This window comes from Eriocheir sinensis, chromosome 43, assembly GCF_024679095.1.
Source record: "Eriocheir sinensis breed Jianghai 21 chromosome 43, ASM2467909v1, whole genome shotgun sequence".
In the NCBI taxonomy this organism is placed as follows: domain Eukaryota; kingdom Metazoa; phylum Arthropoda; class Malacostraca; order Decapoda; family Varunidae; genus Eriocheir; species Eriocheir sinensis.
The window spans coordinates 3,669,919-3,697,418 of NC_066551.1; the positions used below are offsets into that span (position 1 = coordinate 3,669,919).

The following is a 27,500-nucleotide window of genomic DNA, read 5'->3' on the forward strand; positions in this document are numbered from 1 at the left end:
CTCCCGCGGGACCGAGGCGCCTACGAGTGTCACGTGACCACCAAGCCCATCATGTCCGCCACGCTGTACCTCGAAGTGCTGGGTGAGGGCTGAAGGGGAGGAGGGATTGAGGGATGGAGAGAGGAAGAGGGAAAAAGAGGAGGAGGATAAAGAGAAGGAAAAGGAAAAAAAAGTATAAGTAGAAGAAAGGGGAGAAGGAGAAAGAGAAGGAAAAGGAAAAAAAGTAGAAATAGAAGAAAGAGGAGAGGGTGAGAGAAGGGAGAGGGAGAGATGGAGGGAGTAGAGTGTAAAGGGAAGGAGTAGAGGGAAAATGAAGGGAAGGGAAGGAAGGGGAAAGGAAGGGAAGGAAAGGAAGGAAGGGGAAAGAAGGGGAAAGAAGGGGAAGGGAAGGAAGGGAAGGGAAGAAAGGGGAAGGAGAGGAAGGAGAGGAGAGGAGAGGAGAGGAGAGGAGAGGAGAGAGAGAGAGAGAGAGAGAGAGAGAGCACACACACACATACCCCTACTCCACAACACACCCTTCCAGTCCTAACCTCCCTTCCCCTCCAGAGCCACACATGGAAATCCTCGGCTCCCCGGATCTGTACGTGCAGAAGGCCAGCACCATCAACCTGACCTGCGTCCTGTACAACCTGCCCGAGCCTCCTGCGAACGTCCTCTGGTACCACAAACACAAGGTACACACACACGCCTGATTTTTAAAACGTCGTATTAGTGTAGCAAAAATAATGTGGGTGATTTTTCTTTTTTGTATCCATTTGTTGACTCTTTTTTTCTATGTCACCTCGAATGATTGAGTTGTAATATGTCGACTTAACTGTGAAAATCCAACACTTCCAATGAACTCCTTCCCTCAAATGGAGTTAAACAACCAAACTAGCCATGTAACTTATAAATACTAATGTGACATCATCATTTATTAACCTGGTAGCAGCGACGGGCCAAATTTGTGGCTTTACCATGTAGCAGCGACGGCCCAAATTTGTGGCTTTACCATGTAGCAGCGACGGCCCAAATTTGTGCCATGATATAACCCCCAAAAAATAGATGATACATAAAATGATCACAAATGCTTTGATATATATTATGAAATGGTTTGTGTGAGTAATGATTTTCTCTCATTTTTCTCGCTTAGAGGGACCATTAAGAAACATGATCCCCGCAGCTACCGGGTCAAACATCTATAATTAAACATCATCTACTGTTATACATCATCTAACATCATATACTATCATACATCATCTACTCATCTACTCACCGTTGCTCCCCGCCCCTCCCAGAACTTGAGCTACATTAGCAGTCGTGGCGGGGTGGCGGTGATGCTGGACAAGGGCCCCAACACCACCACCAGTCACCTGCTCATCCTCTCCGCCACTGCCGAGGACTCCGGGGCCTACACGTGCGCCCCAGCCGACCTCTCCCCCATCTCCGTCAGAGTCCACGTTCTTGATGGTAACACTGTCTTGCGTCTGAGTCTTCCATGTTAGCACTACAGTCTGTGTGTAGTGATGCGCCTGACATGAACCCCTCCCCCCCCCCCCAACGTATTTAGCTAGTGGGGTACCTCTTTGGCCAGTGGGTTTGGGGAGTGAAATGCTACGGTATGTTAGTCTTATCTTATAATATGAAAGCATTTTAAAGCATTCACCATTTACAGTCATTAGCGCCTTTGACCAGACACTTTTGCCAACTGAAATCTTATGCATTTCCAGAATTAATTTGTACTCATGATTACAAGTTGGCTTTACTGGAATGCCTGATGAGGGGGAGTAGATGGGAATACAGGCTCTAAAAGGGCATGTTAATTAGCAAATGTAAAGCTCATCATCACAGACTAAGCAACCAAGGTCCACAAAAGTAAAGAAGTCTGTATGAACCTTAATGGAGGGTCGGACACACGAAATGGGTTGCAATGTCATAATAGTAATAATAATAATAATGATAATAATAATGTTAATAGTTGTGGTTCCAAAATGAGTGTGTTAGTTTTATGTAAGAGAGAGAGAGAGAGAGAGAGAGAGAGAGAGAGAGAGAGAGAGAGATTTAACAGTATTCCCTCCATCAGGTGAGGAGCCAGCAGCCATGCAGAAGAATAACACAGCGCCATTAACAGCCCCGACAGGTGAGAGACGCGTACAAACAAACGAACAAACAAGAAATAACATTAAAAAAAAATCATATAAAAAAAAAAAAAGATTAAGAAAATAAATAAAACAAAAATAATAAAATGAAAAAAATAGATATATAAATAAGAAAAAAAATAATGATAAACAAATATAAGGAAAATTAAATGAAATAGAATGAAATAAAATAAAATATCATGAGAGCTTGCATCATTGCCCCCTCAGAAGAACCTCCGCCCATGACCACAAAGACCACAAACAGCAGCATGGTGTCGAGTGCGAGCGAGAGGCTGATGACCACGACCAGTCTCCTACTGTTGTCTGTGGGTCTGGAGGTGAGAGAGGTGCCAGAATTTTTAAACATTGTATTATATTTTTTGTATTATATTATTTGTATTACATATATGCTATGGACCGGCAACAGTGGAGGAGGCTCATATCCCGTCCAACCCCACCATAGGGAATAAATAGATGTTAAACGATGATAATGATGATGATATTTGTATTATATATTAACCAGGTAGCTGCGGGGATTGTGTTTCTCAAAGGCCCCTCTGAGCGAGAATAATGAGACAAAATCATCACTCACGCAAACCATTTCATAATATATATCAACGCATTTGTGATTAGTTTATGCATCATCTATTTTGGGCGGTTTATATCATGGCAAAAATTTGACCTGTCGCTGCTACACGGTAAAGCCACAAATTTGACCTGTCGCTGCTACCGGGTTAAATTATATGGCTGGTTTGGCCGTTGTAAAAAAATTAGCAAAACCAACTAGGCCTAACCATGCCTAAAAAATGTATCAAAAAAAGAAAAATCAGCCACATTATTAATTTACGACTAATACGCCATTTGAAATATCAGGCAAGAGATTGAGTGTGTCTATTTATCTGTGTAGCTTTATGCCTGTTTCAATAGTCTGTCTAGCTCAACTCTTTTTCTTGCTTTAGTTGCTGGGTGGATGGTGTCGGTGAGTGCGGGGACCCAGCCGGGGAGGGGGGTGTTATGAGCTGCACGGCCTCTCTGCACCTCCCCCATGACCCCTGCTGTGCTGTGCTGTTACCAGGGGGTTGAGGTAGCATGAGACCGGGTACTCATTACTGCCTCTCCTTCACCCCTCTCCCCTGCTCACCCCAGGAAGGCATTAGGACTTGGCATGTCTTATAAAAGGTTGGTGAACTGAGTCTACACGCAGTCTGTTCAGTCAGTAATATATGTCATCGTCATCCTCTGTTCAATGTCAAGTTTTCCTGTAATATCTTGTGAGGTTAGACGTTTGATGATACACTTAACCCGGTAGCTGCGGGGGTCATGTTTCTTAGGTTAGGTTAAAGGCCCCTCTATGTAAAATAATTAGAAAGAATCATCACTCACGCAAACCATTTCATAATATATATCAACGCATGTGTGATCAGTTTATGCATCATCTATTTTGGGAGGTTTATATCATGGCAGAAATTTGGCCCATCGCTGGTACACGGTCAAGCTACAAATTTGGCCCGTCGCTGCTACTGGATTAAAACTACGCTGCCACTGCATTGTCTCCTTATCTTCTTTGACCTGTCTGGTGGGAGACGACCAGGCAGTTCCACCCCAACAGCTCTCGATTGCCTCACCATCCCCCTTCCTCTTCACATACCCAAACAATATCAATTTCTGTACTCTCAGCATAACTCAGCTCCCTTGATTAACATTAATATACAATTAGTTCAGTGTATTTTCCAAAGCACGCAGCCAGATATCAAATGTTTTACAATAGATATTTTACAAGTTTGGTGGGAAACAGAATATATGTAGTCCATTTCATTGTTGATATAGATGTAGTTTGCTGTTGCCTGAAGTACAAGTGGTTTAAAGCAGACAGATATGATATGTGCTAATATAACTTCATTACTAAGATTCATTTGCTTTATCAAGAGTAATTAATTCTTCTCCAGGTATACATGAATCTGGCATCTTGGAACCTCATGACACCTGCATCATAGGAGTCGCTCGAGTCCACCCACATGGAGACAATTCCACCAGGTCTTCTTTCAGAGTTGCCAACTGTTACTCACGGTCAGAAGACGCAGCTGTTGTATGATGAAGTAGAAGGGTTCGGCCTAAACATTCAGGGACAAAACCCCTTCAGTCACAATGCAGAGCAGAACAAATATAATTTATGTTGTTGATGTTCTTGAGCCGAGTCTTTCAGGTGGTTAAGTTTCAGGTGTTTTGTACTGTCAGGGATTTTGTCCTTTGGAGATTTTGTCCTGTGGTATTGTTCTTCACGATGTAGACAGAGACGACCATATTCCAAGCTCTTCCTTCCTGAGAGATGTCTGTTACTACCAAATGAAAAACAACATCTCCTAAACTGTTCTTTTCCTTTGTTAAAAAACACATAATACTTCATTTCCAGTTACTATTGTCTTGGCCAGTTTTTCATATTAGTCATTAACTTTTAAAGGTGGTAATTAGAAAGCTTTTAAGGAAAGGCCTGGCACACTGATATTGTTAGAACTGATGCCGAGAATGGCCAAGGAAGGAGGGCTTGTAATAAGGCTGAAAGACACCGACAGATTGTCTTACTGTAAATGGCCTCTCCACACTGTCAGGAAAAGGCAACTGTTGTATTTTACTAACATAAGTAAAGTTTTCATAACGGTTTGTACATGACGTATCTCATATCAGAAGAAAAAAATCAAGAAATTGAACCAATGCATGGAAAAGTATTGTAAATAGTAAGAATGTTTAACAGTTATTCTGAATGTTCATTTTTATAGAGTTCTATATTCTTGAGTATTTTTTTCTGATATCATTGAGTTCTGTAGTCTATTCCAGCCACTCTCAAACAATGCACACATTTCCACAGCATCGGTCACGCTGTTGTTTTATTTTAATACGTTCTCTTGATTCTACTTCTGCCTCTAAGGGATAAATAAAGACAACCCAATCTGCTCCTCCCCATCTGCCTCCAAGCAATGCACGCAGTACTGTAAAAGTTTCTGTCAGGCCGTTCTTTTGTTTCGATACGTCCCCTTGATTTTAGTTTTGTCTTTGATGGATAAAGAATACAACCCAATATATGTGTACTTTCCTCATATTGTCACAAAAAGCAAGATTAACCCGGTAGCAGCAGGGATCATGTTTCTTAATGGTCCCTCTAAGCGAGAAAAATGAGAAAAAATCATCACTTGCACAAACCATTTCATAATATATATCGAAGCATTTGGGGTCAGTTTATGTATCATTTATTTTGGCGGGGTTAAATCGTGGCACAAATTTGGCCCCTCGCTGCCATGGTAAAGCCACAAATTTGGCCCGTCGCTGCTACCGGGTTGAACGAAGACTGCCATAGGATGAACATTTTTTGAGAGCTGAAATACTGCATGTAGCAACGCATTCTAATGGTATGTAGCCACACTGACACAACTTGCGTGTGAATGGTATATTGCCTTTGTAAGTACATACATAGAAAGTACGTAAACTCCTGTCAGTCACTGTTTCACCGATGCATTGTTTCAGTGAAGGGTCTTGCACTAACCATACTAACAGGGTTTGTAAGTGTATAGTCTCTCTCTCTCTCTCTCTCTCTCTCGTGTGTGTGTGTGCATGACAATGTTAACATTTGAATGACTGGTCACACACACCTGGGCAGCCACAGAGGGGTTGCCAGGTCGTGTCATTTATGTCATTTTTGTCTTATATCAAGGTGGTCGCCAAGAAATGACCTTTTTTATGGTATATGTTAAGCATTCCCATAATAATGCCATATTTAGTCATCAATCTGCCGTCTTTTGCCATTCTTGGGGACAATTATAAAGGAATCTTCAGGAATAACTGTATGTTTACTATCAAATAGAAACGGAAGTCTTTCGAAACTAAAAAGAATATATTAACTTCAGCAAAAAATGCAAAAAAATATTCTGATACTCTTCAATATATTTCCTTCTACAATAACAAATAGAAAACTAATTATTCATGAAATATAGGAAGGGGAAGCCGAAGATGTCCTGCCTCTCACCCCACGAAGGCAACACTTTTTCGACCCCATCCGCTCTCTCTCGAGGTAGTGTTAGTCAATCCCAACCCCCCGGGGACGCTTAAAACTGCAGTTGACAGCCAAGGGAAAGGGAAGGGTAGAGAAGAAAACGGGAATGGGGGAGATTAATACTACGGACGATTTTCTTTTCCAGTAATCAGGTATTTTTATTTATGTGACCAGGCGATGTCTTTTGCTTCATTGTCTCGTAACTGATTGGCACGCGCGCTGCTGGGGGGCCTTGGTATTGTCACAGGCCTCCGTGTGAACTAAACGTGAATTTCCATGGAAGTTGAGGAATTGCGTGGTTTATTCACCCTAACAGACGCAGCACAGGGATCAAAAGGTAAGTCATGAAGGATTACGCGGCTGTAGCATATGGCCCCAACTTTACCTCTGGGGATGACTGACTGAAGATTTCCTCGTGTATAGAAGCACATCAGCTTTTATATGGTGTGCTTAGGTTATATTTTTCTCCTGTGAGTGTAAGGGTATTTCTTATATGGTATCAAAGACTTAAAACTGAAAAATATACGTAAGGGTTTTGTCCTGTTTCACACTTTAATGAAGGGATTTTTGTCCAGGGAGTTTTGTCTCTTGTGAATTCTAAGGGGTTTTGTGGAAGGAGGGTCGAGGTAGGTGTGGAGGGGTGGAAGGCGGGGTGTGGAGGGGTGGAAGGATGGGTGAGGCAGGTGTGGAAGGGTGGAAGGAGGGGTGTGGCAGGGGGAAGAGGTGGTTTCCTTAGTTCGTCTGCAGATTTTTTCCCATTGTAGACTGATTCGGGTCATCATTTCCCTCGCTCGTAAGCTTTGGATTCTCATTCTCCGTACGCCGGGAGGAACACGTGCCGGCTGCTGTGTTGGGGCGAAGTGACAACCGTTACCCTTCCCAGGCGACCTTCGTGACCTGACCTGAGGTGACCAAAGCCGATAAGTGTGTGTGTGTGTGTGTGCGTGTGTGTGTGTGTGTGTGTGTGCACATAGAAATTAAATTTTAATCCCCGATATGACGTTTCCTGAAAGCGATATTTCAAGTAATTATGTTTTGGCGGTGACTTGTGTTAAATAGACGAATCAGTTACAACAAACTGTGTAAAATGATTTATTCATGTAAAAAAATATGCTACATGAGTCCAACGTAATGTCAGAGATAAATAAACAGATCAGTAACAGCAAACTGAGTAAAATGATTTATATGTACAATATAAGCTACATGAGTCAAGCGTAATATCAGTGATAGCAATGGGTGGCGGCCGGCGCGTCGCGTCCCGTCAGCCGAGAGCGATTTCCTCGGAGAAGGTGACGTAGAGGAAGCCGTCGACGTGCGCGTGCTGGCGGTACAGCGTGGCGAGGCAGGTGCCGGGAGCCGCCACGGTGCTCCCGACGTAGTAGACGAGGGAGTGTGCGGGGCTCACCTCCAGGCGGTCCCTGAGGGTGCGGCACAGCTGGCCGAGGGTCATGTTGTTGGGCACGCTGAGGCGCAGCTCCTGGTGTGTCCCCACGCGGCACCTGAGGGAGGGAGGAGCACGCGTTGGCATCGTGTTACGGGGGAGATAGGCAGTGTCTGAGTGGCACGTTGTTGTACAGACAGGGGCTGTGTGACACCGAGGGGAGGGAGGGAGGGGAGGGGAGGGTGCTGCTTTCAGTCTTGTCTTGGGGCTGACTGGCAGCGCGTGGATCGTGACTGACACTTAATTCCTATCAAGGTCAAGGTTCTGTTGACGTTTGGTTTGTGTCGCTCACACTCGAGCTTGATCGGAGTAGTCACTCAGGAAAAGTGGACGTTTGTTGTAACCTTGGCGGTCTTTTTTGGACTCGGCTGTTGTCCTGGGTGGAAGGAAGGCCACTCATCCTTGTGTTGACAACGCGGACCATCTCTGTTATCGGTAGGAAGTGATAGAGGCCGTATCGCCCCTAACGCGCCGCGACAGCGAGGCCAACAGCCGGGCCGTCGAGTACACGAGGCGTGTTTGCTTCTATTACAGCAAGATTCGTGTATGCACGTACTCCTTTATCTTGTTGTGTTTGTCAACTTCTTATTGATTTTTTATTTATTTAAGAATTCTGCTATTATAGACTTTAGACTTTATCTTGTTTGCGAACCAAAATGTCTGAACAACACGTCTTGAGGGCGTGTGAGCCTGTGAAGCACTATATTGGCCACAGTGAAGAGGTCCTTCAAGTCCTCTCACCGACTTGGGGTGTTGTTAAGTAGTGTTAAAAGATTTCACCACGAGAAGCTGCGAAAAGTGAGTCCGTCTCGTGAGCTGCGAGGCGAGGTGCAGGAAGTCAACAAAACCGGTTTGCTAAGAAAGGTGAGACACTGCAGGGATTTATCTGCGGCCGTCAACTGGTTGACACATAAGTATGCGGAAGGCTGGAAGCGTGTAATTACTTATTTGTTGTCACAAGCTTAAGTATTTTCGCGGATACTCTGCGATGGGTACAAAATGTTCATAATTATTGTCCCGGCTCCCTGCCTTGCTTTCACGTGTTTCATAGAATCTGGCAACTCACGTACAAGCTGGTCACGTGCTTCTAGGTTTAGAATATACTGATATAGTGGTTTCAGACAGTATTTCTGCCGTGTAAATTTACGTTATTTTTCGGACCACTCATTCATCGCTGGTCATGACTAACTTGAGCTTTATGGAGAGTAGTTTGGTTTGGGCGCAAACAACGACACTTCGATTGTGGAGCCGGCCGTCAGTTAAGCCCCGAGCGATGGACAGATAGAGGACTGGGACGAGTCAAGTCAACCCTCGTTGAGCAGACTCGCGTTCTCACTGTGGTGAAGGACCTCACTGATTTCAGGAAAACAATACTGGCCGAAGCATTTCTTGTCCACAAAGTGACAGCCTACACCCCAGCGTGTGTATCGTGCTACACTTCCAAACTTTTCAACTAACGGCGAACTTTCTAGAATCACAGGATGGGAGGATATACCTACAAAGGCTCGCCCATTCGTAGGTTTCGGAGCCTGAGAGCTAAGACAACGTAAGGTCCACCGCCCATGTGCCCAGACGCTAATGAAACGAGCCAGTCAGTCACCACAGCCACGCACCGTGACCGCCACCACCACCACCACCAACAGCAAGTAGAGCACAGGATCTGCACTTACCTTGCGGCGCGTCCCACCACGAGTAGCACGTTGCCTGGTTGTCGGCGTTTCATAATGCGCGCTAGGTGGCTTCTTTCCTCCACCGTGGATTGCTCCGTGAACTCCCACCGTCTGCGGCACCCCTTCATGATGCCCTCACGTGTAGGAGTGACGATGGCTTCCTCTGTTCACTCCCCCGGCATATGACCACAGATGTTGCGCCGACTAAACGAAACTTTCTGTTCACTCCCGGCTTCCTCTGTTCACTCCCGGCTTCCTCTGTTCACTCCCTGCTTCCTCTGTTCACTCCCTGCTTCCTCTGTTCACTCCCGCCTTCCTCTGTTCACTCTCTGCTTCCTCTGTTCACTCCCTGCTTCCTCTGTTCACTCCCGGCTTCCTCTGTTCACTCCCGGCTTCCTCTGTTCACTCCCTGCTTCCTCTGTTCACTCCCTGCTTCCTCTGTTCACTCCCGGCTTCCTCTGTTCACTCCCTGCTTCCTCTGTTCACTCCCGGCTTCCTCTGTTCACTCCCGGCTTCCTCTGTTCACTCCCTGCTTCCTCGGCTTACTCCCGGCCTCCTCCGATCACTTCTGGCTGCTTCTGCTCACTCCTGCCTTCCTCTGCCGGGAGACTGACTGATAGCGGGTCACGTGGATGAGCGGTAGACAGCCAAGCAACAGGGTGGGAGGGATGGGCGCGGCGGAACCACCCGACTTACTCTCCTATATCCACCTCGAACCCTCCCACACGATACAACCCTGACCTTGATCTTGCCCCAGTGGATGCTGCACCACCCTCCCTCGTGCATTAGTTGCCAGGCTCGCTCTATTTCTTTGGTGCTTAAGAGACAATACGTGGCTCTCGTCCCTTCGTTTCATTACAAATTGAACTTCTATCTGCGTGGTTGTTCTGCCGCCCCGTTACCAAATTATTGTATTCAGAATATTGCATTTATCTGTTCCGGATCCCCAAAACTGTCGCATCTGCACATATATATTATTTTTTTAGCACTTGTCCTCTACCATTGTATCTTTTTAGTTTCCTGGTGCTACCTTCCACATGTATCCTTAGTTGTATAATCACGTACACTCTGTACTGCCTGGGGGTTGGGATGGCATGCTCCTCCCTTCTTCTTTGTTGTTTACTTGCAACAATAAACTATCAATCAATCAATCACATATAACGATAAATTTACTGTTAAAATCGTTAATTACTGATGTTTTTTACGATAGTTATTTATAAGAAACCAATAAATACCTTGTATAGTACTGAGGACAATAATCTGGTAACGCTGGGCCTGCAGGTGTGGATGATAGGTGGATCCAGGTGTGGACGAAGGTGTGGGGGTAAGATGGGTGCAGGTGTGGGTGGAGTCCCGCAGGCTTTGCTCCTGCTCCTGTCACCACTTGATGCAGATGCCTAGAGGTCTGCTGTGCTTTCGGGCCCCCCAGCAAGACAGGATCAAGATCAAGGTTCACACTGCAACCCTGACCTCTACCTCTTAATTTGTTTTTAGCTAATAGTTTTTTTTTATTTATTTATTATTTTTTTTTTGGTGGGGAAACTGGTGCAAACCCTTCCCCTGAACCAACAGGTGTAAGGCACTAATGTATATACTATCACACTTATGTCCTAACAGTCATATCTGCATGATATATCCATTAGTGCCTTACATCTGGGCTGGTGTTAGTGTTAAGCATGGGCAGGAATGCAGGACTCCTGAAAGACTATATCCCCTGGCTACACACTACTCACAGGACAGTCCTTCACCTCAGCAGCCAGGGCAGGACAAACAGGCACCAGGGAGTAATAAAACATGCTTATCAAATGAAGTGTTTTGTTATGAAACTGAGTTACAATAATCTAATATACAATACCATAGTAGTAACCTAAATGTAAGCACAAATTGGACACTGTGCTCAAAGCTTGGTGGATTTGAAATATCTGATGGAGTAAAGGAACCACACTCACACCTTCATTCACTCCTGTCTCTGCCACACACTGCCTCGCCAGGCCTCTGAGGGAGGACGTGAGCTACAGGTAAAATTGTGATTCCTGGTTCTGATATTCACAGGTGGAGCGCCTTCAGTGCTTCATCCACAGTTTTGTCTGAAGTAAATTATATTTATGCTCTTGATTGGGGGCCATGCATGATACTCTTGTTGAAGGTAATAATTGAAGGGGCATCAGGTGAAGCCCATGTTGTTCACTCAGCAAGAAGTAACTAGCTTCGTATTTTCTGCTTTAAAGTTTGATAATAATAATAATAATAATCTTAACAACAATACTAATGAAAAAATAACTGTAATAAACTGCTAATCTCTAATATTAATGTTCACTTGCAAAGGTATCTGAATTTTATTGGCCATATTGGGTAGTTTTGAATGAAGATGGAAGCGGGTCTGATGTCTGGGCTTTGGGACGGATCCGATACTCCTTTGAAAACAGTCTCTAAGTCAGGGTTTTCATTATATATGTGCAGTGGGCCAAGACAGAGAATGTTTCTTAAGGGTCATTTTATAAAAAGACTACAGTTTGACATTTACTTGATCATAGTAATAAAATATTTAATTTAGGTTAAAAGTCATCCATATATAAGTTTGTTCTTGTCCACGTGCCCCCTGGGACGATGTAGCTCAGTAATAGGTTGTGCCAGTGTGTACAACTCATGCTGGTGCCTGAGAGACGCACAGTTTATTGAGGCAGTTCACTCCACCGTTGTGACATATCATTAGTGATTTAGAAGTGGGAGAGGGTAAAGCCATTCAAGATATTCCACCTCAGGAAAGCTCTCAAGTACCCGTGAAAGGGACATGACACCTGCAAGTATGACAAATGACTTACAAAAATTTGTGCCAATGAGACTTGTGGAAAGGTTTTGCTTTGACCAATTCGTGCAAATATTACCGAATATAATATTGAAATGGAGGCTGTAGTGAGTCAATTATTACACCAATGAGAAGCTAGAAAGGTCAACATGCTCAGGTGCATGGGCAGTAGACTTTTTTTAAATAGAATGGTTCAGTGACGACTTCCAGCCCTCAGCATCAGCACAAATGTGGTTGTCTTGCAGTGCATGTTGGTGTCCCAGCACGGCAACTTTACTAACACAGCGCGTGCACACAAACACACGAATCTGTCACTCAATCACACACGACATCCACTCAGCTGTCTCATCCACCCATCAACTTTAAGGACACCTTAAAATGTTCAGTCACACTGATAAAAATGCTTAAGACACCATACACAATATATCAGATGAATAAGACGCATAGACTAATTGTAGAAAAGTAATGTCTCATTTTGCATGTTTACAAACTTGTGTGATACCAATATACCATATCTATCATAACACATTTAGGTACACAATTCTTAAACAATGAGACAAAAACATTACTACACTGTATATCACAGTTTAAACCTAATGACCCACTTAGGAATATAATGACAGTCTACTTTTTGACATACATAATACAGATATACAGATAAACAATCATAACTTCTGATGAATGCTGTCAGCCATTCTGAAATCTTTCCTCTTACTTCAGGAAAATAATGCACATAAAACACAAGGAACAGGAATAAGTCTTCCTTAGTTTTTACCCAGTAATAATCAAATCATACTCAGATATGGATCAGGACCTGCTTGCCTCTCCCATATGAAGTGTAGCCCAAATAATTAGTTATGAAGATACGTCTTGAGGAAGTAACAGGGTTTAAGAATAATCTTTGGTAAAATTTCAACTAGTGATGAGTTGTCCATACCATTTATAAATTAAGCAACTCAACTTTTATGTAATTGAACCCAGGTCAAATACATGTACAGGGAACACCTAATATATCAAACAGCTGCTTGGGGGTCGTCTGTCCAGTAGTCAAGTCCTCATAGTCACTCCACTGCGATGTACATAAAAAGTACGCAGGATGCTCTCAACGGGTTTATCATGTTAGATTGTGTATTTGGCTTATGCAGGAGGCACAGTTTGTTGTTTTATGTTTGATAAGAACACCACAACACTGTTCATCATCTGTTGGCAGTCTTAATGAAGTCTGGTGATGTTGAATGTTGGCTGTAGTCTGATAGTGTTGGGCTTCACTGTTGTTTGTGATGGCTGAGTAGCCACCACTTGGGTTCACTGGTGAAGTGTTTTGACTATCAGCAGAACATCACTCAAGCAGCAAAATGGGCAATCCCTATAAGACTTTGAAGCTATTATGGTTAGTAGTAAACTTGAATGTTTTTATATAAATATTAAAGTAATTCTTTATAAATGGTATGTTATGTAAATCCTTTTTGCCTCATAATTTAACATTAATTAGTGAGGCATAAAACTAATCACCTTTTGACTACCGTAACAAATCATCCAAGGCAGACGCGCAAAATGCTTTAGTGTAAAGCAAACAGTTCAATGCAAATGTCAGGTCAAGTAACTGAAACAAACGCGTCAGAGACTGTGGACCTACATACGTGTGCTACAGGAAGTGACTGCCGTGGCCAGCAGCTACCCAATGGTGACGATCCCTTAGAGACAATGTTTGGGGCAAGACCAATAGAATATTACTTAAAGTAGGTTTACCTGCATTATGTCTGCCTTTATATAGAGTGACCTCGGCATGTGACAACTTTCTTCAGTGAAAGTTTGTAAACACTGATAAGGTATATGTCAAGCTAAAGATAGTGTAGACAAGTTTCCTCTATACTGGTACCACTAGCTGACCTCTCCTTCCTGGATACTGGACAAGAGGGGAAAGGAGACAGGAACCTGGAGAGAAAAGATGATAACTCTACATATTATAACATAGTAGAATATCTATGCTTGGAGCACAAGATTCCAAGAGGAACCAACAGCTGTGGTACACTTGCCCTCTCCTCGAGGTGTTGCCGTGTCTAGAGACTGACTCCTGAGCCATCCATGTAACTGTGGTATGTGTACAGACAAAGCTTGATCCAATTCAAGTGACCTTAATCCTGTGGCTCTGCGCCCGACGCTAATAAATGGCTTGGTTAAAAAAAGGGTTTGACACCGTTTGAATGTATAAAATCACACTGAATGGCTTGTGTTGAATGGTTCCTACTACATATAATCCTACACTTTACACACAAAAGATACTGGTAGAAAAGCACACTGACAAAATGAGACACACTACATTCCCTAATTACCTCCTACCAACTAGCCAAAATAAAGTCTTAACAATACGCTGGACTAGAATGGGCAATTTCGTCCTCGCTGTTTGGAGACTGGGATCATCCATTTTTGAGCCTGCAAGGATTACAAGGCCTATTTTCCTGGGTTCACACAGATAAAAGAGCATAGGCCTTATACATGAACTTATCCAAGGACCAAAATTGTGCATCTTGTCAAAACAAACCATGTGATGAATCTTCCTTTCCTTATTGTCTAGTCTTTATGTGCACTCGGGGGAGACCTACTTATTGGTGTGGGCTGCAGGCGGAGAACCGGGTATCTACCTGATTTTGTCCACAACACAGAAGTGGTAATTGTGGTGGAAGCTTCATCGGTAATGTGGCCGTGTGTGGGAAGGTTTAACCCCTGTCAGACATTCGCCAAATCTCAGGTAGGTGCTCGGTTTTCTCGCTGCAAATCTTGGCACACAGATGCAGTCTTGTTCCTGCACCAAACTTACATAAGAGTGTATTGTAGGAGGAGGTGGTGGTGGTGGTGGTGGAAGATGGCAGCAGCAGCCAGACAGTAACCTGCTTGCCTGATGCAGGTTTATGCAACACTAACAAAATGTGCATTTAGTATGTATAGTAATTCAACACTTTAAGAAAGATAACTGAAGTATGTACATTTGTGCTAATTATCATATCTTAAGAGGTGTAGTTTGAGGTCCCTAAATCCAAAGTTTTGAAACAACCTGGAACAAAATTAACCAAACTATACAACGAATAAATAACTAAACTGAACTATGTTTTTCTAAGGAACATTAACCTGGGTGACGTTTTCCTTTTGATACAGTCTGGTTCACAGTCAGGAACACGTTTGTGTCCACCGACTCAGGCGTTACACTCCACCGTAAGTCTTATTAACAAATACAACTTGCTAAGATTCAGATCTAACTTCCTAGACTTTAGTTCACTTCTTTCGTTTCCTTGATTCACCTGATGAAGTAATATAAATACAGGATACTTTCAATAATTACTGGAGAAATTACAGATTTAGAAAGGAAGTCACAAGCACAATACTAACCATGATGACTGTCTAAAAGTAACATTATAGAACTCTTAAACAGGGAAATACTCAAAATGCCTTTGTACTCATCAGAACAGAACTGCACACGCCCCGCGCCTCACACGGGGCGAGGCGCGAGGCTCTCGGGATGGCAGGTCCAGATTTACACCATTTCCACTCAAGATTTTTCCATCAAGTCTCAGGTTGAAGCTTTGAAAGATTCCAATGTTGTTTTCCCCTGACAGGCTAGTTAGTCTATTGCAAAATCAAGCCATTCATATTCTAATGATGCCACAGAAATTTTGTTAAAGTAAACACACATGAATGGTATAGAGGCAATGAGTGTATGCATGGTAGTTATTGTACAACTGGCTTCTTGTAACAAAGAATGGAAGCGTGATACGTTTCCTATATTTAATTACCGTATATATGAGTTTATATACAAAAAGACTTGAGGGAACTCATGTACAGGACATTAATTGTAAAAATGGTAACTCTGGAGAATTATGTCAGCGAGTAGATTGTGAGCAGGGAACGCATCACTCGGCCACACTCGCTGCCCGGCCACACCGTCACTGACTGAGGCGGCCCACCACAGGGGTGCCCCTCTCACCTGGTGCACCTGTGGACCACCTGTAGTTCAATATGGTATCTTTGGCTGTGAGAAGTGCAAAGGTTAATGCCTTCGGTTGGTCTCTGTTCTGCTCGAGGCTTTCTGTGCCGGCCTCTTCACTACTGCAGCGGTTCATGCTTGTGCAACACTCATAGCAGATGTACTACCAGAATTCTAGTTCCTGTATCAAATATCTTATTCTTTGTCCAAGAGGAGCAAGGTTTCAAACTTCTCCTTCACACTTAGTTACTGCATCATTGTCGCACACATCTTCCTCTTGACTACAGACTTGCTCACTCATCTAGACTATCTCGGGACAAGAAAACCCAATCTAATAGATGAATTTCTATGGCAGCAATTGCCGATCTCATCATAAATCATTAAAATATATATTTGTATATATCATATGGAGTCTGTGTTGGCCATTTGGCACGCGATGAGTCTGGGTGAGGGGAGGCCGGATGCCCGGCAAGGGTTTCGCGTCCCTCGGCCTCACACAAAGTTGTTGCTGCCGTTTGTGAGAGGCTCCAAGGACTGCAAACACAAGGCAACGTTAATTATTTTGAAAACAACAACTTGAGATGTTTCAATGAAGTGATATTCTTGCATGGATTACCTCATGAGTTAATGCAGATTCAGGTAAATAAGTATTATACACCACACAGGCTTCATCCACTTACAAATGAGATACTTAGATAAAATGTCAGATAAAATGTCTGATAAAATGTCTGTAAAAATTGTTACTTTATGCACTTGAATACTCAAAGTTTGAATGAAGGAACTACCTGATATTTTTTTTTAAAAATGTGTTTTATAAAGTAAATTGATCTAATTCCATTGAGATTCTTAATCTTTAAAATTTCTGATGTAAACAGTCAATTTGTTGAACACTTTATTTTATACTGGAATTTGCAATTTGGAATTAAGAAAAAAGGAAAAATGTATTTAATAAACAACTTTGAAAATTTGTAAAGTAAATTTCCAAGTAGAAGCCTGTACCTTGCTACATGTTACACAGTCATTGAACACCATAAGAATACAAGCCAAAAAATATACACAGGGAAACAGCAAACTAAACCAAGTATTTACTGACACAGCAATGCCCCGGCACTAACACAACAGTGACAGTGACACCCCAGCCAATTTACACAGGTCTGTTTGAGGGGAAAGGCAGAGCAGGAGGGACTTGTTTACCTCCTTTGGTTACAGCGACTCATGCACACCAAATACTACACAGCTCAGATGCCTACTGCTACCTGTCCGTCTACTTGACTATTTTACTGCTTTCGTGGCTTCACTACACCCACATTATGAACACTCAGTCCAACAATTACCACAAGCAAAAAATACTTTGAAATTTTGATAGATTTGAGCTATGGAAGTTTCTTGGCTGTAAGTTTTGCAGACTAGGAAGTGTTTGTGATCTTGAGAAAAGTAAGCAAGTAGAATATCAATGTGTGTGGTGTCTACAAGAAAAAGGAACCCCCTTGAGTTTATACTTATTTTTAGAACTTTGTGTCACATTTCAAAGATTAACCCTGCAATAACTACTTTGATGTTTTCCTCCCTGCTTTCATCTAGAAGTTAATCAATAATCATTACTCAGCAAAGATTAAATTCCTGAACAACACAAAGAAAACGTTCACAATAAAAATAAGCTAAAAGAGAACATTTATATATGACCGCTGCAAAAAGAAAAAAAAGGAAAACAAAAGAAAGCTGCCTAAAGTTTTGTAATCAGTTTCCTTAAGCCTTAGAGACAGAGAGCAAGAAGCAAGCCAAGCAAGCATAAGCATGACCACAATGTACTTCTGGTGTGGCTTACCGTCATTAGAATTTGAGCGTGTTAACCATTGGCTCACAAAGGCCCTAAGGGTGGGAGGTGGGAGAAGGTGCGTTAGTGCAGGAGACTCGTGCTTGTGAGATTCTGAATGGTTTGGTTAGTGAGAAAACATGGCAATGCCCAGACACCCCGGCCACTAATGCCTCAGTCCCTTGTGATAACTGATATATCTTAATGGGTCAAAGTGACTCACCAGAAACCAAACAATTACTTGTATCAGTTCCCTGGCATCAGCTATCTTATTTCATGACTTATCAAGAGGTGAGTTGAAGGTTTTAAAACTGAAGAGTTAACAAAGAGTTTCATAGCAATCTCAAGTAGACTTTACCACAAGTGTGAGTCGATGATTTTCACCATTTGCCAATTTTATTTATACCTCAACTCAAAAGTGCTTCAGCTTGAATAAGAATTTTTTAATGATTCAAAATTTAGAAATGTGTTGATCATATATTTTGTTGAGATTAATGAAACCTAATACTAATATGATAATTTTAGATACTGATATCAATTACAAAGCATGAATTTCGTGAGTGGCGTGGCAGCAGGAGGAGGCATTGGTGTGGGTGCTGGCGAGGGACATTACTCAGATGCTGAGCTTCAGGGCAAGAATGAGAGATGCACACAAGATTATGCAGTGTTGTGAGTTGCACAGAAATTTTCAAGTGAAATAGTGTCTATATCCCTGAAAAAGTTTGTTCTCATGTTACTTGATAACTTATCTTGACTAGGAAAGTACCTAACTAGTATGTGAACTTAGCATAAAAGCCCTTACATCAATGTATACTGATTTTGTTTCTGAACTGATGTAAGTGATGTCAATGAACCTTAACTTCAAATTCACCCTGTGGGGAGTGTGTGGGTGGCTTGGTGGCTTTTGCCCTCCTTTGGGCACAGCACACACAGCCTAGGCCCTTCAGGGAGTCTGTGAATCTCTTGCATGAAGCTCACCAAAATGGATTCATTTAGCAACAGCAAATCCAGTGTTGGTCTTGTGATAAGTTTTGGGAATCATGACACAGTATTACTCTTTTACAACAAAACCTGTCATGTACAGGAGGAGGAATGATTGCAGGCCACCCTGGGATGTGTGAGGGACCACTAATTCCTTTACCAATCCCTTTATTAACTTCCCTAAGCTGGATTACGAGATGTTGATAGAAATAATTCCATTGGTGGTTTCAGTGACGTTAGCAATATTAAAATGAAGCGCTGGAATTATGTTGTTTGCCTCCTTCAAATCACCGAGTGACCGGGTTGTGGCGGGTATGGTGACAGTGACAACCCAGCAAGACACTTACGTCCTCTGGGGAAGTGACGCCGTACTGCCGGTGCTGGTACTGTGGCCCTGCCGCCGACCCCCGGGAGCAGTTGTTGCGCTGGCCGGCCAGGTGGAAGCCGTCCTCAGTGGTGGTCTTCTTGTACACTGGGTTGTCAAAGTTCATGCTGTGCACTGATCGCTTGCGGAAGTACCGGTAGATGAAGTATGCCAGCTGCAGGGACATGGGAGTGTTACCTGATGCACTTTAAGTTACATGGTTATTCTGGTGTAGTAATGATGTTCCAAGGGTTGAGTTTAAACCCCCCTATAATAATAATAATAGTTTTATTTCGCCATCGGCATATACGAAGAACAAGATCAGTAAACGAGTGAGAACAAAATGCTCTTCTCACGGGTATTTTTATCAATGCCTAATATGAGTACTCTGGAATGTTGAAGCCTTGAGGATGAGCATGTGTTATAATGGTTGTCTTGGTCTCTCCTAATGATGTTCCAAGGGGTGAGGTTGAATTTAAGACCCCCCTGCTTTTCCCACGGCTATTTTTGTCAGTACCTAAGATGAGTAATTTGGGATGTTGAGACCATGTGAATAAGTGCATGTCCTCATAATGGATGTCTTGGTCTCTCCATGTAATGATGCTCCAAGGGGTGGGGTTGAATTAAAGATCCTCACTGCTGTCCCCATGGATAATTTTCTCAACACCTAATGTAAGTACAGTGAGATGTTTAAACCTTGAGGATGAGTGTGTGTCCTCATAATGGATGTCTTGTTCTCCACCTGAAAAATGCATTGTACACATCCCCGTGTGCTCCCTGTACTCACCGCTGACGCCACGCAGAGCACGCCGAGGGCCGCCAGAATGGCTGCCACGGCCACGTTGCCTTCTTCGCTGTCACCATCGCTCACTATCTCATGGGGCGGGGCCTCCTGCACCTCAGGCAACACGGTGCTGCTGAGCTCCTCTGAAACAAGAAGGGAGTGTCAGCAAATATGGTCTAACTGGGCTAAGCCGTCATAATGAGTGGTCTACACTATCAATGTTCTTAGAGATTCTCTGAGCTAACACAACAGCAGCTATGGATGGGTCAGTGCCTGTGGAATTCAATACATGGCTCAGCACCATCAGCTTCACACAAGAACATGATCAAAAAAAGAATCTTCCCCCTAAAATTTGCATAAGTAAATTTTGTATTAGATATCAACAGCCTTCCTTTGGTGTCTTAATATTTTAAGTCCATTCTAGTTGGTTTAAAAGTCGTCACATATACTAGTTTAAGACACTCACGTCTGGCCAGAGAGGAGACAGACTGAATGGCTTCATCAGAATCCACAGAAAGCATTTTTTTTTTTTTTTACAACAAAGGAGACAGCTCAAGGGCACAAAAAAAAAAAGAAAAAAAAAACAAAAGGAAACAATAAAAAAAAGGCCCGTTACTCGCTGCTCCTAAAAAGAATCCAAGGAGGTGGCCGAAAGTGGGGTTTAGTTGTTCAATGTCAGCCGTTGAAGCAAGCCACTTGTGACATTCCCATGCAAGTGCTTCAGGCGACCTTCAGTTTTATTTTTAAGTCTCAGACATTCTTCAGCCTTCCTCTGCTGACAGGTGCAAGATTTGTTGTTGCTTCAGGTCATGGAGATGGGAGGCTGCTGTGCTGCTTCTTGCATTTAATGGAAATTACACAAACAAATAGCTTTTATTTTTGTTTGGTGTGTTCTCTGACTGATGGAGACAAGAGATGCAACTAAATTCGGTTCAAGTGTGTGTGTGTGTGTGTGTGTGTGTGTGTGTGTGTGTGTGTGTGTGTGTGTGTGTGTGTGTGTACACACACACACACACACACACACACTTGAACCGAATTTAGTTGCAAATCTTGTGTGTGTGTGTGTGTGTGTGTGTGTTTACAGCAGAGGAGTCAGTTCAGGGGCATAAAAAAAAAAAGCCCGCTATTCACTGTTCCTAAAAAGAGTTAGAGGAGTGGCCGACAGATAGATAGGTCAATAGGTCAATGTGTGTGTGTGTGTTTCGGGAAAGGTCACGACCCATTAAGCTGTGACAAATTATTGAATACGTCTGCCACGTTGAGGCCGCCGCGGGTCAGCACGTAGCTGCTCAGTAAGCGCGTTGGGATAATCCTGGAGGCGGGCAGTGAACAATATCAGCGCCGCGTGCTAACTGATGTAATGTAACTTTCTTTGGTAGAGTACACACACGCGCAATTTACATACCACATAATGGTGTACGTAAATACTTATTTCTAATGTGGTTTCCTTCTTATAATCATTGCGTTTGGATGTCTTGGCTTATGGACCGAATATCACGAGCAGCTCCAATCACTGCGTCCATGGATAGTGAGGTGAGGTGGGGCTGAGTGTACAGGAGCTGCCTTGTATGGGCCGACCGGCAGCTCTTGCAGACTCTTTACGTTCCTATGTACTACTACTACTACTACTGCCACTGTAATGATAAAAGTAATGATGCCTAACTATACTACTTTTACTTCCAAGGTCACTGGGAAGGAAGATGACCTCGCCTCCTTCTCGACAGTCTGAAGCACAGCTGATACACAATCTTATCCCTTCGCCTCTCCACTCTCGTATACATTCACTTCACTCACGTTTGATGCATATTTAGTTATGGTCAAACACATGCATATAGTTCTCGTTTGATGTGAGGGTTGCGTTCCCGAAGAGGCCGCGCAGAGTTAATTTCGAGCTAATCATAAGTTTCCAAAATAAATAGTCAAGGCCTTTGGTTCCCTTATTATCACTTCGCCTTTACATTCTCGTATATATTCACCTCACTCACGTTTGATCGCGAGTGTGAATTTCTCGCTAATCATAAAATATAGTTTCCCAAATAATTAGTCAAAGGGGTTACGTTCCCCACACAGCAGGAAAACGCGTAAAAAAATGACATTGTTTTGAGTGCTAACCTCGCAAACGAAAAATGAAAGAGGGATATCTGAACGTGTCATTCTTTGTCTTCTTTATCAACGTTCACAGTGGCGTGGTGGCGACCGACTCAACGACGCCGCGCCTTCCTAATTTTTTTGGAAGGAGAGCAAGTGAGGGGATGTGGAGGGAGGTGGCGGTGGTGGTGGTGGGGGTTGGTGTTGGTGGTGATGGTAGTGATGATAGTGGTGGGGGTTGTTGTTGGTGATGGTGGTTGTGTTGTTGGTGGTGGTGACGGTGGTGGTGGTGGTGGTGGTGACGGAGGTGGTGGTGCCGGTCACAAGGCACACCTCAAGATGAATATTCAGCACCAAACTCGAGATGACGGAGAGACATTCACATTCTCTCTCTCTCTCTCTCTCTCTCTCTCTCTCTCTCTCTCTCTCTCTCTCTCTCTCTCTCTCTCCAATACGCCCAAACGATTTTCTCTCCACTCTCCCCTTGTTTCCCCTTCTTGTCCCCCTTGAGGCAGTGTTCTCGCGTCCTCGTCTCGCGTGGGTGTCCCTCGAGGCCCGCCCTTAACGAGGAGGAGGAGGAGGAAGAGAGGAAGGAGTGAAAGGGGAGGACGAGATGATAAAAGGAAAATGAATAACAGGGAAAAAAAGAGAATGTGTGTGTGTGTGTGTGTGTGTGTGTGTGTGTGTGTGTGTGTGTGTTGGCGTGTGGCCCACTTGGCTTGGTCTGCCTTTTGTGACGGTGAGTGCTTTGGGTGGGCGGGAGGAAAAGGAGGGAGAATGGGAGGAAAGGAGAGAAAAAATGGAGGGAAGAGGGAAGGAGGAAGGAAGAGAATACAGGAGGAGAAAGAAAGGGAAGAGGGAAGGAGGAAGGGAGAAACGAAAGGAAGATAGGAGAAAAGAAAAGGAGGGTGGAAAAGGGAGTAAAGGGAGGGAGGAAAAGGAGGGAGAAAGGGATGAAAGAAGGGAAAGAGGGAAGGAAGGGAAAAGAGGGGGAGAAAGAAAGGGATGAGGAAAGGAGGAAGGGAAAAGGGAGGGAGAAATGAAAGGAAGAAAGGAGAACAGAAAGGGAGTAAAGGGAGGGAGGAAAAGGAGGGAGAAAGGGTTGAAAGAGGGGAGAGAGGGAGGGAAGGAGGAAGGAGGAAGGGAAGGGGTATTGAAAAGGAGCCCAAGCAGGATGAAAGAGGGGGGAGAACACACACACACACACACACACACACACACACACACACAGCTGGGGGTGATAAAGAGCATATTCCTCTTCTTTTGAATTCTTAAGGAGGAGGAGGAGGAGGAGGAGGGGGAAGAAGAAGAAGAAGAAGAAGAAGAAGGACTGGAAGAAGATTTGGGTTGAGTGAGGGAAGCAAGGTAAGGTTGAAGGGCAGCAGGAGAGGAGGCGAGGAGGGAGGTCAGAGAGAGAAAGAAGGGCCTTGAAGGGTAACTGATACAATGAAGGGAGCGAGGAAGGGATAGAATGGTAATGAAGAGTGGGAAAGTAATAATAGTAGTAGTAGTAGTAGTAGTAGTAGGTAGTGTAGTGGTGGTGTATGTAGGAGGAAAAAAGCTGAGTAAAGGATGAGACGTAAGGATGAGGAAAAACAGGGAGTCATAAGGGGTGGGGGTGAGGAAGGGGAAGGTGAGGGAAGGAGGGTAAGGAAGGGAGGGAGAGGGTAGGTGAGAGGTGCCCCGTAATCAAGCAGATGACAACCATTCCTCAGGCGGGCCCCCTCGAAGACCACGCCCTGATAACACCTGAGGCACTGCAATGACGACCCCCTGCCCCCCCTGAGAACCCAGTGACAAGCCCCCCTCCCCCCTCCACCCACCACCACACACACACACACACACATCTGCCCCCTGATAACCCTTCCTGGCCCCTCCAACCAATCTTCTTTCCTTCCGTCTTTTCTTCTTTCTCCTTTCAATGTTTTTTTTTTCTGTCTTTCTCTCTCCTTGTAATTATTTTCGTGTTTCTCGTCTTCTTTTATCTTTTTACTTTCTTTCTCCCCCGAATTTCTTCATTTCTCTTCTCGCTGTTATTCTTTTCCTAATCCTCCTCCTCCTCCTCCTCTTCCTAGAATCACCGAGTCTGAAGTTATTAACACAACAAAACAAACAAACAAACAACGCCTTTCAACTATCCTCGTTTTTTTTCTCTCTCTCTATCATTCCACTTCCTTTTCGTATATATATTTTTATTTTCTTCCTGTTAATTTTATCCTATTCCTCCTCTACCCCCTCCTCCTCCTCTTCCTTTATATAGTACGCGAATCTAAGCTACTAATACAACTTCAAAAATATAAATAGTTAATGAATCTATCTCGTCTTTGCATCTTTTCCTCTCCTTTAACTGCTTCCTTTGCTGTAATGAAAAAAAAAAAATAATAATAAAAATGCATTGTCGTACACTCCAACGAAAACCAAAACAGGAATGACTCGATTTTATTTCTCTCCTTATTATAATTTCGTGACCTCCCCCAACCCTATTAACACTATTCAGGTCAATCAGGTCAATGCTAAACCAAGATAGAAAAAAAATAACACTTCTTTTAATAACTTAGTACCCCCTCCCTCTATCCACACTTATTTTATGTGGCAGCAACGAGGCCAAGGATAAACTAAGATAAAAAAATAACACCCTTCATATAATAATTGTGTGCCCTCTACCTCTATCCACACTTATTTTATGGGGCAGCAAACAGGGCAAGGATAAACCAACATAAAATAAAAGACAACAGCAACATTATCCTCACGACAAACACTAAAGTTACCCTCGCAACCACCCCCCACCACCACCACCGTATGGCTCCCAGGGCAGAGATAAGAACCGGTCGAGTGGGGGTGTATATTTTTCACGAATGTTATGTATGCTCAACACTACTCCCTCAAGCATGTATACTCACTTTCCGCCCACTTACAGAACCCGCCAACTTAACTTATCTACTTCCCACCCATTTTATTTACATTAATACCTCATATATATATTTACCACCAACTTAAAACTCACTACCTCACACATATGTACTTCTTATTTACTTACTTTCACCCACTTACATACCCCATCCACTTACTACCTTACACATACTTTCCATCCACTTACATAACCCAACCACTCACCTTACTGTATCTTACTATCTCGCATATACTTTCCCATCCACTAACTTAACATACTTACTTCCCATCCACTTACTACCTCACACATACTTACCATCCACTTACAAACCACACCCACTTACCTTACTATCTCACATATATTTCCCACCCACTTACATAACCCACCAACTTAACATACTTACTTCCAATCCACTTATCTTATTACCCCACACACATACTTTCCATCCACTTACAGACCCCATCCACTTACTTTACTACCTTATAATCTACTTTCCACCCTCACAGACTCCACCCAACCCACCTAACCCACTTTTATGTCGGCCGCTTGTTTCCTTTGGTTCCCCGTTTGCTTGCTCCAGTCTCGCCCACTCAGACACATTGCCTCACACTCGTCCTATCGCTTTCTACTGACCATGTGACTACACCCCCATCTTTACCTTTACCTTTTACATCCTTTAACCTTGCCCTGATGTTCCCTTTGCTTTAAGTCCTAACGCCAAATCAGCTCCTTTTTCTTTCTCCTTTCATCCGTATTTCTGTATCTATTTCGTCCGCTTTTTTTCTCTCCTCTGGTTAATCTTTCCTCCTGTTTCTTTCATTCGCATTTCTGTATCTATTTCGTCCACTTATTTTCTCTCGTCTGGTTAATCTTTCCTCCTGTTTCTTTCATTCGCATTTCTGTATCTATTTTGTTAACTTTTTTTTCTCTCCTCTGGTTAACCTTTCCTCTTTCTTTTCCTTTCATTCGCATTTGTCATCTCTTATCTCCCCTTTTCAAGTCCATCCTTTCTTCTCTCTTCTCCTCTCTTCCCTTCTCTTCGTATTTCCTCTCCTTGCACTCGTATCTCGGCTGTCAATCAACCATATAACCCTTTACCCCTGGCTGTCCCTTTTACTTGACGTTCAAACACCTTAAGTTGGCCTGTTTGTCTGTCCCTCTCTCGCCTGGTCTAACACTATTACCTCATACTCGTCCCTTTACTGTTTATCTGGCAATGGACTTCACTGTACCCCTTGTCGCTCTCCTCTCCCCCTTGCTTGAAGTCCAAATACCTAAGTCAGCTGTTTGATTTTCCTCTCTCTTGGCCAGACATAATCATTTCACACCCGGCCCTTTACTGTCTATTCAGCATGTTACTACTCGCTCTACCGGTCTACCCCTGCTTGCTCTGATGTCCCCCTTGCTTGAAGTCCAAACATCTTAGTCTGCTGTTTGTTTTCCCTTCTCTCGCCCAGACACAACCCTCACGCCTGTTCCTATCATGTCTATTAAGCATGTGACTACAACTTTTGCCCCTTGTCGCTCTGATGTCCCCCTTGCCCTAGTCCTAACACACTAAAGTCAATCTCTTGTCTGTCCCTTCGTTCGCTCACCCAGACACACTGTTACCTCACATCCATCCCTTTTGTTGTTTCTGTATCACGTGACGAGACCTTTCACCCCTTGCTGGTCTAATATCCCTTTACTTAACGCCCTAACACCTTAAGTCGCCCTCTAGCCCGTCCCTCTCTCCCCTGCCCAGACACACTATTACCTCACCTACCCTTTGTTGTCTAAATATACGACTTCACTGTTTACTCTCTCATTGGGTTCTTTCATAATAGAGGGAGTAAGGAAGAATGGACAGGGATAAATATACGACTACCCCCCATACCCTCTCTCTCCCTTCGCTCAACTTCTTTCGTAATCGAGGAAGTAAAAGAAGAATGGGAAGCGGGTTGGTCGGGAAAGAGGAGGAGGAGAAGGAGGAACAGGAAGAAGGGAGTCGTAAGGGGTTGGAGGAAGAGGAGGAAACGAAAGGAGGAGGAAGAGTACATGATGAGGTGAAAAGGAAGAGGCGGAGAAAGAGGAGGAACAGGAACAGGGAGTCATAAGGGGCGGAGGAAGGTGGTAATGGAGAACAGAAGGAGGAGAACAGAAGAGGAGGAACAGGGAGTCGTAAAGGGCGGATGAAGGAGGACGAAGGATGAAGGTGGTAATGGAGAACAGAAGGAGGAGAGGAGGAGGAGAACAGAAGTGGTTTATGGGTTTATGGTGGAGGTTGCGTGACGTCCCTGTAAGTTCAATGCTGACAGGCTGGCTGACCAATGTGGGCTGGCTTCTGACCACACCACCATCGCCGCCTCCGCCTCCTCCTCCTCCGTCCATCATTTCTGTATCTAATTTGTCTACTTTTTCTTCTTTTCTTTCCCTTTCATTCGCATTTCTGTATCAATTCTGTCCACTTTTTTTCTCTCCTCTGGTTAATCTTTCCTGTTTCTTTTCCTTTCATCCTTATTTCTGTATCAATTGTCCACTTTTGC

At 43.6% G+C, this 27,500-nt stretch overlaps 3 protein-coding genes across 3 annotated transcripts in view; 1 reads left to right on the top strand and 2 right to left on the bottom strand.

Moving 5' to 3' along the window:
* LOC127010335 (fibroblast growth factor receptor 1-like) overlaps nucleotides 1–5,689 on the top strand; it is a 39,541-nt gene extending 33,852 nt beyond the window's left edge. The window contains exons 4-10 of the mRNA XM_050884266.1: nucleotides 1–82; nucleotides 547–674; nucleotides 1,278–1,449; nucleotides 2,063–2,119; nucleotides 2,346–2,455; nucleotides 3,077–3,296; nucleotides 4,064–5,689. The exon at nucleotides 1–82 is cut by the window's left edge and continues 129 nt beyond it. Coding sequence (XP_050740223.1) covers nucleotides 1–82; nucleotides 547–674; nucleotides 1,278–1,449; nucleotides 2,063–2,119; nucleotides 2,346–2,455; nucleotides 3,077–3,100 — 573 coding nt within the window. The 3' untranslated portion in view covers nucleotides 3,101–3,296; nucleotides 4,064–5,689. The remainder of the gene's footprint in view (nucleotides 83–546; nucleotides 675–1,277; nucleotides 1,450–2,062; nucleotides 2,120–2,345; nucleotides 2,456–3,076; nucleotides 3,297–4,063) is intronic.
* A 1,171-nt stretch (nucleotides 5,690–6,860) lies between these two features.
* LOC127010336 (uncharacterized) lies at nucleotides 6,861–10,919 on the bottom strand. Its single transcript, XM_050884268.1, has 2 exons — nucleotides 9,271–10,919; nucleotides 6,861–7,658 (listed from the first exon to the last, which is right to left on the bottom strand). Exons 1-2 carry the CDS (start codon nucleotides 9,396–9,398, stop codon nucleotides 7,421–7,423), a joined length of 366 nt encoding a protein of 121 aa, XP_050740225.1. The 5' UTR covers nucleotides 9,399–10,919; the 3' UTR covers nucleotides 6,861–7,420.
* Nucleotides 10,920–11,068: 149 nt separating this feature from the next.
* Nucleotides 11,069–27,500, bottom strand: part of LOC126980202 (low-density lipoprotein receptor-like) — a 144,109-nt gene continuing 127,677 nt past the window's right edge. The window contains exons 17-19 of the mRNA XM_050829836.1: nucleotides 20,001–20,140; nucleotides 19,197–19,388; nucleotides 11,069–16,589 (exon numbers count right to left, since the gene is read on the bottom strand). Of these exons, the coding sequence (XP_050685793.1) occupies nucleotides 16,548–16,589; nucleotides 19,197–19,388; nucleotides 20,001–20,140 (374 nt within the window). The 3' untranslated portion in view covers nucleotides 11,069–16,547. The remainder of the gene's footprint in view (nucleotides 16,590–19,196; nucleotides 19,389–20,000; nucleotides 20,141–27,500) is intronic.

Bases quoted from the DNA above. Each gene is read 5' to 3' on its own strand.
- LOC127010336 (XM_050884268.1), bottom strand. From the start codon at position 9,398: ATGAAGGGGTGCCGCAGACGGTGGGAGTTCACGGAGCAATCCACGGTG. The intron at 7,659-9,270 runs GTAAGTGCAGAT...TCCCTCCCTCAG, and splicing joins GTGGTGGGACGCGCCGCAAG to GTGCCGCGTGGGGACACACC.